At 36.8% G+C, this 13,984-nt stretch overlaps 1 protein-coding gene across 2 annotated transcripts in view; it reads right to left on the reverse strand.

The window, feature by feature from the left end:
- Positions 1-13,984, reverse strand: part of EXOC2 (exocyst complex component 2) — a 133,734-nt gene that overhangs the window by 103,243 nt on the left and 16,507 nt on the right. For both annotated transcript variants that reach the window (XM_040586157.1, XM_040586158.1), the window contains exons 3-4: positions 10,466-10,642; positions 8,962-9,088 (exon numbers count right to left, since the gene is read on the reverse strand). In XM_040586157.1, the coding sequence (XP_040442091.1) occupies positions 8,962-9,088; positions 10,466-10,642 (304 nt within the window). The remainder of the gene's footprint in view (positions 1-8,961; positions 9,089-10,465; positions 10,643-13,984) is intronic.

Here is a 13,984-nt window from a genome sequence, read left to right on the forward strand (position 1 = left end):
ATGAAAACATGAAACATAACAATCTTCATCCTGCAGTCCAGACACACACTTAACACTTGGCTACATTCATTCCATCGTGCGCTCCCAGTACATCACCAGGTGCACTCACCATTCTATTCTTTACCCACAGCTGCATCCCATCTTCAGAAACTAATTGTGGCAAACAAGGTTTTGTTTTTGTGGCAAAAGTTTACTTTTGGTCAGCCCTGAATTGGTCAGGCAGTTGGGCTGTATGATTCCTGTAGATCCCTTCCAAATGAAATACTCTATTCTAAAAATTTTTGGATTTTTGGATTACAAATGTCAAACTCAAGTCAATAAAAATCCCTCCTTGATGCTCACAAGCTAGGTGAGCTCTGCTATACAAAGCACACTGTATGCAAATGCAAACCTGCCATACTTTGCATCTGAGATCAAACTTGGGTGGGAGTAGCAATCTGGAGTCAGCTATTGGAAATACATTTAATAGTATGGAAAGCCATTTTCAACGGACACGAAGGCAGTGATTTGTTAGTTTTAAGTTTTCTGTAATCTAAATGTGTTTCAAGATAGCTAAAGCTGTTTTTATTACAAAGAGCAACCAGCAGACGAAGTGAAGCAAATCTAAAGGCAGGCACATTAAAAAGTACAATTATACAGAAAAAAAATAAATAGTTGTTTTCTGTAAGTTTCTATTCATATCCAAATGGCCATTAGCACAACCAGGTACAAAGGACTTACATATATAATGACATGGCACAGAAGTCTTTCATCAGTAGCACTTGATTACAGCAGTGGCATTAAACAATACTTTTTAAAACCAAGAAAAAAATCAAATTAGATGCAAGGAAAAGCAATGACATATGAAAACTAGAGAGACAGGGGAAACTAGTGTAGCAACTAGTGCAGCAAATGTAACAACTAAAAATGAGGGTCCCAACATTTCTCTCTGTTCAATGAAAAAGTGATAATACCAACATAAAAATATATAAATATAAGCAGTAAGATTCAGAATTACCAATGACCTCGCATTTCATGAATGCCAGTTAGTGCACAGAAAATGCCAATGCATGGAAGAAGGCGAAGAAAGTTTTAATTTATCCTTCCTTTAAAGACATGTAAAGATATCTTACTTTTCACACACAGTAGTCAGAAGTGCCCAGCAGGCACATGAATCTGCAGGATGGTACTTCACATGTGATACCTGGCATGACTGTCCAAAAAAGCTTTTTTATTAAATTCACACATGGTGGCATCTTTGTGGTCAAACCCATTTTTTAATGCTAAAACCCAGAAACAATAAAAAAATTACAGTTACCTCAGAAGAGACTCAGATCTCCAGTACAAGCACTGTGTAAGTGCACACACACAATACAGAAGCAGAATTCTGATCATATTTTTCAGAACATCAGTACATTTTCCCAGAAGACAAAAGAATAGATATAACACAAAAAGCACACACACTCACTCAACAAATATACCATTACCAAATGCTACTTATTGCAAGATTGTAAGACGTACGCATAGCAGTTTAAGCCTATGCATGAGCTATACAATTCCTAGGGGAAAAAACCCTATTAGAGAGAGAGGGAGAGAAACCCCAATAATTTAGCCAGGGATGTAATAAATTCCTGCAAATTACTTTTGCCCACAGACAGTGGGGCAGAAATGAAGGGTGGGGTTTCTTCAGTGTGATGTTTCGCTGCATTGAAAAGTTATTAGGAGCTTTTTTCCCAGCAGATGTACTTGTGCAGAACCATAAATTATCAATGCGTTTATGGGTACTTTTATCTGTGCAGACACATTTTAGACATAGTCACAACAGAGTAGAAATATGAATGTGAATGTGTGCAGTCTGTTAACAATATATTATACTCTGTGGTGTAGTATCCTCATTTTTATCATAAATTTTACCAGTAGTTTTTCCACTAACAGATAGAAGAAGCTTGTAATGACTTGGTACAGCTGTCTTCACAATTAGCTGCTCACTAAAAAGTTCAAACTGAAAGCAACTGTACTTCTAAAATGTCTGGCCTGGCCAGATGCATCTAAAAAGAGACTGATTCCACATATACACAAGTTTGTTTCATTAACTTCCATTAGTAAATTAAATAAGTCCTTGGAAGTTCTCATGAAAATTTGCTTACGGTTTACTTATAAACAAGCACATATGTGACTTGAGAAAGTATTTCTGTTTTACTCATTTCAACATTACGGGGCAAATATGAACTAGTAGCAAAAACCGAGACTGAGCTGACATGCACTGAAATTGTTGATCTTTTTTCTGTTGATTTGCTCATTATACAAGAATCACTTCAGGAAGCAACTCTGAATACTTAATCATTGACTAGAAAGCAATCACTGTAAAAGAAACTTGAGCACCACAAACTGAATTCAGAAAACCTCAGAAAAAGAAGAGATAAGTTCACCATCCTTGATAACTCCACATATTTCACTACCTTTATAATTTCAGCAAAGGTACACATATAGGATTTATATAGTAGTGCTTTCTGCTACGTAGACTATTTTATTTAAAACAGAACCAGATCTGGTACAAGACACGTAGTTAACATTTTTAAGTAGTCTCACTCATCCATCAGTAACGATTTTAAATATAAAAGTAGTTAAGACTTCACATGCTGTTTATATTCATAAGAACTAGAATTAAAATAAATTTGGTTTCAGTCCACTACACACTTTCACTTCCCTCAAACATATTTTAAGTATAGCTAATACAGTCATGCGGTATTAAATGTAGTGGTCCTTGCTTCCATGTAAAGGCCATGCATGTCTGCTTTGGATTCAAAACACACAGGGTACAATCAATTCACTTGCACCGCATGCGCCCAACAATACAAGGCACTCCCTCTAGCAGCCCAAACTTTAGGTTCTCTATAGCCTGACACTCAATAAATCTAATTTAACATCACAGTCTATATTGGCTCTTACAAGTTCTACTGCAGAACTTGTGCACATACAGAGCACTTATATTCTGCAGACGTTTAAGATTAGTTGTATCTCCATGGGTAAATCACAACCTCCAAGAAGTCACAATTGAGTAACAACAACAGAATGCAATGGATACTCATGAACAGAGCCCGACTATGAATGCAGCTTAGCAAGGTGTGATTTTTCTGTCAAGATTATTTTCCTCCCAGAGTTTCAAGATCTCATAGTATGCTTTTCAGCATACACGACAACATTTGCAGATTAAACGCAGGTCCCAAAACAGGATACAGCCACCAAAAGGTAACTTGAACCTCAATTCCACAGGAGTTTATAGGTCAAAAGGAGCAACTTTAAATAAACACAGATTCTGAATAGCAACCAGCATAAACAAGCTCCAGCTAGAGCTGCTGTACACTCCTCCCTCTGTCTGGTACCAGTCAGACTCCTAGAAGCAGGCTTTGTAGTAGCTCCACTGTGCTCACAATGCATGCAAGACGACCAGCATAAGGGACCCTGGAGTAGACTAAACACAACAAATCAGGAGGTGTTAACAAAGATCTCCAACAGCAAAAAGACAAGGATGCCCTCTGGCAATTACTCCCTAGTAGCATGGGTTTATCAGAAATACGACAACAAAATGACAACCATATTTGAGACATGGCAGAATGTGAGATATCTACTAAGAGGTTACAGGCTGGTAGCTGCAAGCGATGCATCAGCCTTACAAGCAGTTAAGTGTTACTATGTTTTTAAGGTCATAAAACTAGGACTATATACCGTGTACAGCATCATATACATATGTACACATATATATTGTGTACACCTGCAGGTTTCACAATTTTTCCACGTGGATCTCTGATAAACGTTTTCACAAGCCCATCACATTGAAGGATGAAACTGACTGCGCTTCCATACAAGCCACTTATAAATAAATATCAAAGTCTCCAGAAAGTCTTTTCCTATCTCATGGTAGCAAGCTGATGTTTACCATTAGGTGGCAGCGTAAGATCATCTGTTCCCTCCTCCCAGATGAACTGTTTTGGAAGCCGTCGTGGGAAGAGGGAAGCATCTGTACTGAGTGGGTGGATACAGAAGTATGTGGAATGTACTTAGCATGTCAGTATTTGCTTTCATGTACGAGATGGATCCACCATAATGACCTCTGCTACATGCAAAACAACAAACACTATTCAAAGATTTTCTAACCACCACTAGGTCTGACTGCTGTTACCGCTTTGCAGAGAATGGATTTTCTTAGTCTGACAGAGTAGGTAAAAGAGGCAGGGAACCTTTGATTAAGCAAGGACTTGTGCTGGAGAGAAAAAGTATGTGGTACAAATGAACAAGCAATTCATTCACCAGTCTTACACAGAACTAAATTTTCCACCAACAGATTTCAACCAGTGCCGTTATGAAACAAGCATCACACATTCTCTCCCAGAACCACTCAAAATTCTGAACAATCCTATGTTGGTAGGACATAACTACCAACTTGCTCTTGTAACAGCTCTAAACTGCAAAAACCAACCTAAGTACTGCAACACCACTGTAAATGTTAGTATTTTCACACCAGGTTTCCACGTTTCTCAGTCTGAGACGACTGCTCTGTATACTCTTTTTCTTCCTGCAAGTTATTTAAGCCTTCCGTAAGCGTTCCTGGCTACGTATGCTTAACACCACAGCCAGGAACACTCCTTGGGGAGGAAAGTGGCACAGACCTGCTTTGCACTTAAAGCCAGCATAAAGATGGTGACGGAAAACTAAAGCTTTGTATCAGTCTTTACTCCACTCTGAAAACCAAAAAACTAGAACTTAAAGATTAAATATTTTAAGTATCTATCTTCTGGTGTGAATGAAATACTTCACAGCATGCACACAATATGCAGTAAGCGACTGCAATGTAAGAAACCTCATCTAATGGAATCAGTTCTGTGTTTTGAAAGATGAACACAGAACCATTAGCAAGGAAGGAGAGGAGACCAATGTGTGCAAACATTCTTCTAGGAAAACATTTGTGACTTTCAGGATCACCACTGACACATAATAACCAGCAAGTTCAAGTTTCATTACAACAGAAATGATACTATTCAGCAAGTGAGATTCTTAGTCGTATGGCATGAGAACAACAATTGATTCTTAGAAAATATGAAGAACTTATCAGCCAGAAATTACATATACCTACTACCTGTTAAACTTGTAGGCTGCAAGATAATGGCTTGTACATTGCATATAAATATAATATTTAAAATAACTTGACTGTGTAAAAAACAACCAGGAGGATGAGTATATACCCATAGTTCTTACTTTGCATCCTTGCAACATTTGAATATAAAAAGAAAATTCCTATTTTGAGAATATATTTTACTTCCACAATGCATCTACAGGCAGTATTCTAATTAATAGAATGTGTTAGACCCCCTGCTATCTAATTTACTGTTGAAACTTTTTGTTCACTTAAATCCCAGTCACTTGCAACTAAACTCCAATCATTACGTCTACTGAGTCAGAATAAACATATTTTTTTTGTCTCTGTGCTTGCCTAATAGTTTAATGAAATGCTGTACTAAAGCACTTCTGCTCCTTACAGGATCTTTTTTGCAGTATACCCATGTCCCATTTGCAACACCTTGAAAGTACCCATCTGAATGACTCAAAAGCCACAATTAACTTTAAAACACATTTTAATTGGACAAAGTAACATTAACAATGTTTTAAAAAAGCCATAAAAGAAACTTTTAGAACTAAGCATAGCCCATATTAAAAAGAAATAAAACTTTATAAAAAATCACAACAGATAGGTGATACATTTCTTTCCCATGCTGCAGATTGTCTCTTCTGTATCATTTGCTGATGACTGACAACCACTTTCTAGAGGAAGGACTGATTTCGGTCTGCAGTCTAGCCACTTCCTACCTTCTCTTCAGCATGCTCCTATCTAGCTTATTCCTATCCTATTTTCTCACATCTGTTTTTCACTGTTATTCTCCCTGGTCCTCTCTGCAAATGTTTATTTTGTTTACTATTTGCATCACTAATATAAGGCACTCCTTTCCCTGAGCAGCCATTAGGGTGCAAGGGTTGTAAATCCCACCAAGTCAGATCAATGCTGAATGCTTCAGCTTCAAAATTAAAATACACCCCAAATTTTACACACTTTAAAATAGTTTAAAGAAGCCAAAGGTATTAACAAAAGAGAGATCCATTATGCTGCAGAGTCCCATCTCCTTGTATACGCAACTATCATTCATCTCCTTCTGTTAAAGCACCAAAATTCTAACAATTTATCACTTTAGTGACAGATTATTCCCATGTCTAGCAATAGTAAATGCTAGTATCTTGCTTATCTACTCCCTTTCTTAATTTATAATTGCTTTTTTTCACTACCTTGTACAACTTCTCGTTACTCACCCATCACATCAAGTATTTGCAAACACGTAAGTTTAGTTAAACCGTATGGTAGTAGAGATTATTTTATAAAAGTAAATACCATATTGCTCCTATTTCTCAAAGAAATTATGAAAGCTTTTCCATTGAGGGGGCACTTTCTAATTAATAACACAGAATGTTCCATCTACAGTCACAAGTATTAATACCATGCTCACCCATAGCACAAGGGCAGACCAGGCTTTTCCTCTCCTTCCCAATGAGAGTATTTGACTTCCAATTGACATCCAGTTCCCCCTCTCCATAACTTATTCCTCAATCCCTCTATAAAATTACTTGTTATATTGCCTAGTGTTCCTTCTCTCAAACAGGTAATTTTCAACACCACTGCTTGCAATAATCTTCACACCTCACCTCCAATAAATGAGGCTTGATACTATACTTGCCCAAAGATTTCCCTATTTCTCCCCCCCTCACAAAAAGGTTATTTCCTATCTGTACTTACACATTTCTGATGGGTTTTTTTCCCACATAAAATCTGAGGTTTCATTAACATGGTATTTTCTAATGCTTTTAGATGAAACATTTAAAATATAGTATCACTGGGTTTCTATTTAACAAACATCCAAACATTACTAAATTAAACAAATCTCAAACTAATGCTATTAGGTTTCTGGAAGACAATCCTTAATCTATCACATCAACACTGTCTGAACTGTAAGAACTACCAATTTTGGTTATGATGCCAAATAGTACATTAGACATTTTGTTAAAATAAGAACAAATTAAAAGTAACTATGTCATAACCACTGTATTTACAGAAAGAAGTATTGTAAGAAACCTATGGAGAGAGGACTACATGATCAAATTAGTTATATTGACTTAAATCCCAGATAAAATATTGGAAAAGCTGTTGCAGGTTTCAACTAATTCAACTAATCAGTTTTAATGTCAGCCAGTCGCACCTGTTTGTTACAATGTTTGAGAATGTATTATATTGGCTTTGAGATTAAGTGCTTCATTGAATAAAGTAGCCAGGCAAAATTAATATATCAGTTTAAAGGAGACTTGCTACCGTAAGACTGATTACAGACATAGTTTTATGCGATGCCAATAGAACAGTACGTTACATGGACTGAAGTACTAACTATAAAAAAACCAAAACACCCAATACTTGAAGAAGCAAACATGAGAACATATGTAGGTAAAGTTTTACTAAAGCCCACATTACTCTTTCACCAGTATTTGCATCATCACCAATAACACCTTTATGACCAAGATATTTTTTATAAATAGTTGGTAAAAACATTAAGTAGAAAGACTGTCATCTGAACTAAGACGACAAGACTTGTCAACGAAGAAACAAATAGAGGAACACAGTCAAATGCAAAAAGAAACAGTCAGGATAAAGGAATCCAGGCCATCCCTACAGATTAACAAGCAATTGTGCCAGCAGCAAAGTAGCAACTCAGAGAATCAGCTAACAAGCCACTCACTGCTAGTTACCAGTGCAGCACTGTGGTAAAAAGGATTACTATGTTTTTTTTAGTTTATGAACAGGAAAGGGAGACGAGGAGAGACAGGAAGTCTTCTAGTAAGATACTGGAATATTGTCCACAGTCCTAGAGTCAACATTTTAACAGGACTGGAAAACTGGAGAAGATGAAAGTAGTACCTGTCAGAAGTTACATCAGGAGATGGAGAAAAATACTTACAAAGAGACAAAATCTTCAACGTAGTACAAAAAAATTGGGTTAGTACTTTGAAAAGAAAGAAAAATACATACTCAAACTAGGAAAAAAATGTACAGCCAGAGGCTGGAAGGTGATGACTGATCCACTGGAAATCCTATATGGGTTTTGAGAAAGCGCAGGTTCCCCATCAGAACAAGGTAACAACAGATGCTGCAGATTCTCTCCAATGCATTCCTCCTCACAGACTATTCAGCAGAGGAGACCCCTAGCAATAGTTAAATTTTAAATACCCTTTGGTTTTGGTAGAGCTGGTATCTTGATCAAAAGAAATATTATTCCTGATGCTATTTCTAGGAGTTGGGCAGGTTTGGAGCCCAAAAAGTGTCCCATTTAAAGCCTTCTAATTCCATTTATCACTCACTATAAAGTTTCTATTTCAGAAAAAAAGTATGTCGTAAATTCCACCGTACTTACTAACAAAAGTAAGGAAGTCTGTGGGTTGGAAAACAGTATTAATATTTCAATAAACTAGCTGATGTGGTATAATAAATCACATTTTACAGTGCAATTTTAGCAACAGATAGCAATCTAAACATCCTTAAAAGCCCCATGAAACTCAAATGCAACAGTAAGTATTCCATAGCTACAATGTATAAATCCAAAGCCTCAGGTTATTTACCAGTCCTCAAAATCTAAACATCACTGGGGTTCAATATATCAGGCTTTTCGATTATCTACAGTTCTAATTGATGGTACAAAAAGGAGGATTATGAAGCAGGATAGAAAGTGCACTAACAACTCTTCTGAGCACCAAAGAGCACACCAACAGCTAATATACGTATGGGGTTTTTTAAATCTTTCCCTACCCTGTAAACCATTAAACTTTTCTGGAATTCACTAAGGCACATATAGAGAAAACCACTAAAAATGTGGATTAAAGGCATTTGGTACTCACTTGTCTATCTCAATACCAAGCGGATTAGCTGGACGTAGGGACAAGGGGGGAATCCCTTTGTTCCTATCAGTGCGCATGTCATAATAGTTCATTTCATCCACCCAGACAGCAGACTGATCCAAGATACCTAGAGAAAACAAAGCACAGATCCTTAAAACAACAAGGGCAGTCCAGCACCATCAACTTCTGACATACTGAATTAATTTGAAAAATCCTGATAAATATAAAATGCATGCCTAGGTAATATATTGGAAGATACATGGCAAAACAACCTGGATGCAATTACGCTAAATTATTTTATTATAGCTGCTGAAAAGGTATTCATGGCTGGGTATCAAATATTACCCTCTTACAGAGCACATAGTTTCCTATACCTTAAGAGCATTTTCCTAATCACAGAGTATTAATATTTTTTCATTCCTCAAACTATTTTGATATCTGTCCAAATTTTGTCATCTATTACTTTCAAACTGAGCAATTACCTGGAGGTCATCTTATTTGCATATACTAGGGAAGATTGGTTTTCTGTGCCACTCACTAGCCAAAAAGTAAGTAAACTCTGGCCACATGCCAAGATGGATGACTCAAAGGACACAGGACTGACTTACAACAAAGCATAAAGGTGAGGCACAATAGGTCTTGGCCCTCAGCCAAAAGTGCAGCCAGCCTTACTCTTGGCCATGCCCTTCTCTAATATACCCATCAGATGCTCAGCACCAGAGATTATCCCATTTACCTGTTTTTTAAATATCAATTCTCCTCGCCCATCACCAAAAGCTTCACTGTGTGACATATGCACTTGATTCACCTTTCTATTATTAAGATCTTAGTACAGCTTGGGAGAAATTGGGTGTTATTTAACTGAGAGAAAAAAGTCTAAAATGGTTCTTCTGGGAACCCCTATGTTAGAAAAGATAACCATCCAACTTCATCAATGAAGTGTTCTGAAAGAAGTATTTTCAATCCAGAGAGTATTTAGACTGGATTCTAGATTAAGCAGAGGTCTGCTTGGCCACATCATTTCAATCTTTAAGCATCTCATGAGAAATACTTCAGACTTCCCATCTTTCAGGATGGTTTGAATTACAAATAAGAAATGACACTGAGGATTCAAGTTTCTTTAAAGGATTAACTGTCAGCTCAGGATTCAGGTGTGAAGCTCATGAGCTGGTTTATAATTTGTATTAATCTAGTACACCTAAGGTAATTAAAAATTCTTAAATTTTAGAAGCTTAGTGCTACTCCTTACAGAAAAATAAAGGGCTACTTTTCATTAGTCATTGAGGGCTTTAGCAGGATATTGAGATAGGAGGATTAATTTCATGTATACCATGAGCTTATCTATGTATATATTTGCACATTTTATTGATACACTCTGCTTCTAGACAACTGAAGAACTGTCCTGAGGTGGATCCATTTTAAACAAGAATTTTATTTAAAAAGGAACTCAGTCATGTATTTGTTTAGCAAAGAAAACAGATGTGAATTTGAACAAGAAAAATACCTATTTTTTCAGGTTTAAGCAGTTTGAAGGAAACGGTTGAAGTTCCTTTGCCACCAGACTTTGTAGTAACAATAATGTCTCCCTTGTCATTTTTAGCCTGTCCAACTCGACACACAATTTTACTGGCAGACATCCATTCAGCAGTTAGCAGACAGTTGTGCCCACAGATTGTTAAACCTGGGAAAAAGAAAAGAAGAAATACGCTACTGTGAATAGAAGTACCTTTTGAAATTCTGTAACACAAGTACATTTATGATGCTTCACATACTTTACATAAACATATGACCCTTCTCGAATCCCTTACAGCCAACTACAGTGAAAGTCACAAAAACGTGTTTCAGATGTTCCCTAAGTGATTTCAGGTCTTTTATCCTAGCGACACTTCATATGATACACACAAGCGCTGCATGAAGCTTATTTTAATCTTTTCCACCAGTTATGGCTGTTCTACTGCAACTTGTACTTCATGTTATACAATAGATCTTCTGACTACAAGACACTAGAGGACTACTGTTCCATATTGTACTTCCATGAAACTTTCATCAAAACTGCATGCAAAAAATCTTTCATAGGTTCACTCCATATGACTTTGAATAGCAAAAAAAAAAAAAAAAAGAATCACTGCAAAATATTTAGAATTAAAAATGTTTTTTTCAACCCTATCTGTTTAGCTAAACTTTTGTGGACACAGGAGGAGTTTTTTGGTCAGAAAAGTATTAATTGACAAATAGTCTGTTCCAGTCTTTTCTGTTTAAAATCCATGATGCAAGACTGATTCTGCCGAATAAACTACCCTTGTTTGATAAAAGAATAGTCATGTAATGTTCATCTATTTCCTCTTCTAAACTTCCTCATAACAGAAGTACAAATGACGAGTCATGAAATAACAATATAACATACATTTTAGCCATGAAGCTCTCTCACAGGAAAAGACTGGCATATTTTAGTATGTTCAAGCTTTAGTGTTTTAGAACACCTCTTAACACTTAAGTTTCAAGGTACACCTTAATATAAGGTCCAGCGCTTCCTGGGGTTTCATGTTAAATCAGTCTGACCAGCTGATCAAGCTGACTGATCAATGTGACCAATCCTGGTCAGATCAAGACTCTGAATGCTGGAACAGATGGATTGTTTTCTCAGATCCAGAGCAACAATTTCCATATTCCTAATCAGAGTTTTATTGATTTGAGGAATTGGCAAGACCCCAATTTCTATAGCATCGATTTGGAGAACTTCATTAGATTCTTCTTGAGTAACACCCTTACCTAGAAACATTTTGCCTTATGTCCAAAAGGAGAAGGCTGTACTGGAGTATAAATTAGTCAGGCATAGCAGTTCCTCCCCTGTTGGCTTGGCTTTTGTTTTTAATTTCTAGAAAGCTCTGATCAATTTCAAAAATACTTACAGACAAAAGGGTCAGCACATGTGGCTCCGTACCAAAGCTTCACACTTACTTTTTCTCACAATTTAAGTCTCTGACATTATACAGCAGACAAATTTGGCAGTTTTCATAGTTGTCAGATGTAAAAATGCCTTACTCCCTGCCAAAAACTACTTTGAAAATGAAAATAAAAAAAAAACCCAAAAAACAGAAAGGCACTGAATCTTATTACAACTGAAAGCAATTTTACTTGAACAAGGACAATAGATTCGTTTCTTAAAAGATGCCTGAATAAAGGGAGGCAGTGGGTGGGTGTGGGTGTGTGTGTGCGCGCGAAGGTGGAATAGGATACACACACATTAAAAAAACCTTAAAATAATAAAAAAAAGTTTGTGTTGTTATTTATTTACAACATTCTAATCGGGCCAGTTTTTATTTTTCAGAGGGGAATAAAAAAACCCACACAATTATGATGCATGGCTTTTAACCTTAGGTTATATTATTACATCTCTTCTGGTTTTATGCTAGCAACCTCTCTGAAGGAAAAAAAAAAAAGGTTGTGGTAGGAACTGAGACTACCTGAAAGAATTTGTCTGAACCCTTCATAAAGAAGTTTTCACCCTGGAATTTCAAAGGTCTGGATTCATGCTTGAATTAAGTACTACTTTAAAATCAAGATCTGAGCTATAGCAATTTAACAGCGTAAAAAAGTTTTGAACAAATGTTTTAAAGATCGTTGTACCAATTATTTTCTACTCATTGAAGGTTTGTACAGTTCCCAAGAAAACAAGATCACAAGATCTGACAGTTCTGAAATGGAGGGTAAGAACCTTTGTCTGCATCTTAAAAATGCAAAAGAAAGTAAGTCTCTATTAACATTTCATGTACCGCACTAGATACAGTAATGGCACAATTTCTAAAACAAATAAAGGTATGTTGGAGGAGACCTTTTGATAGTACAGGTACAACATTGTTTTCTCCAGAAAGAGAAAACTTGCTTTAAAATAAAATTTAATTTTAATCTTTTGCATGATACAAAGATCTCTGAGAACATCACACTTGGGTTCAATCTTTCATGTGCCTTTCAGTAAGTAGGCACAAGTAATTCTCTTACTGAGACTTTTCAATTTTGGTTAAGTTCATATATTGACAATTTTACAATGCCTGCAAAATGCAGCTGCAAATGTTCTAAGAGACAAACTAAACCCTGAGAGAACAAGTGCTACAGGTATCTCCTGGATTTGACTTTTTGTACCAAGCTATAGTTACAAATAAAAAAAAAAGTTTATTTGATACAAAGATACAAAGAGATTACTAGAAGGCTCTCTCTTAAATGAAAAAGGCATCTTCTATTATTTGATATTCTGTTTATATATAAACAGGTATCTACCTCCCCCTTTACTCCACTCTCATGAGACCCCACCTGGAGCACAGTGTGCAGTTCTGGGGTCCCCCAACATAGGAAGGATGTGAACCTGTTAGAGCAAGTCCAGAGGAGGGCCACAAAGATGACCAGAGGGATGGAGCACCTCTCCTACGAAGACAGGCTGAGAGAGTTGGGTTGTTCGGTCTGGAGAACACAAGGGTCAGGGGAGACCTTATTGTGGTCTTCTAGTACCTAAAAGGAGCCTACAGGAAAACTGGAGAGGGACTTTTTACAAGGGCATGAAGTAGTGATAGGACAAGGGATAATTGCTTTAAAATGAAAGAGGGTAGATTTAGATTGGATATTAGAAATAAATTCTTCACTATGAGGGCGGTGAGGCACTGGAACAGGTTGCCCAGGGAAGCTGTGGATGCCCCAATCCTGGAAGTGCTCAAGGCCAGGCTGGATGGGGCTTTGGGCAACCTGGTCTAGTGGAAGGTGTCCCTGCCCATGGCAGGGGGCTTTAAATTAGATGATCTTCAAGGTTCCTTCCAACCCAAGCTGTTCTATGATACATAAAAGAGTTTCATGTTTTTCATTTTACTCTAATGCATCTCAAATAACAAATTATAAAACCCTCACTCAAACTTGCTTAAATCTTGTGCCTACAAAGGCTCACTTTTGCAAGTGTTTCCATTCAAGTCACAGGGAATATTTACATGCCTAATTCAACCATGAAAAGAAATCTTTACATGTCTTAAGCCTTAGTCAC

The sequence above is a fragment of the Falco naumanni genome, chromosome 3 (assembly GCF_017639655.2).
Source record: "Falco naumanni isolate bFalNau1 chromosome 3, bFalNau1.pat, whole genome shotgun sequence".
Taxonomy (NCBI): domain Eukaryota; kingdom Metazoa; phylum Chordata; class Aves; order Falconiformes; family Falconidae; genus Falco; species Falco naumanni.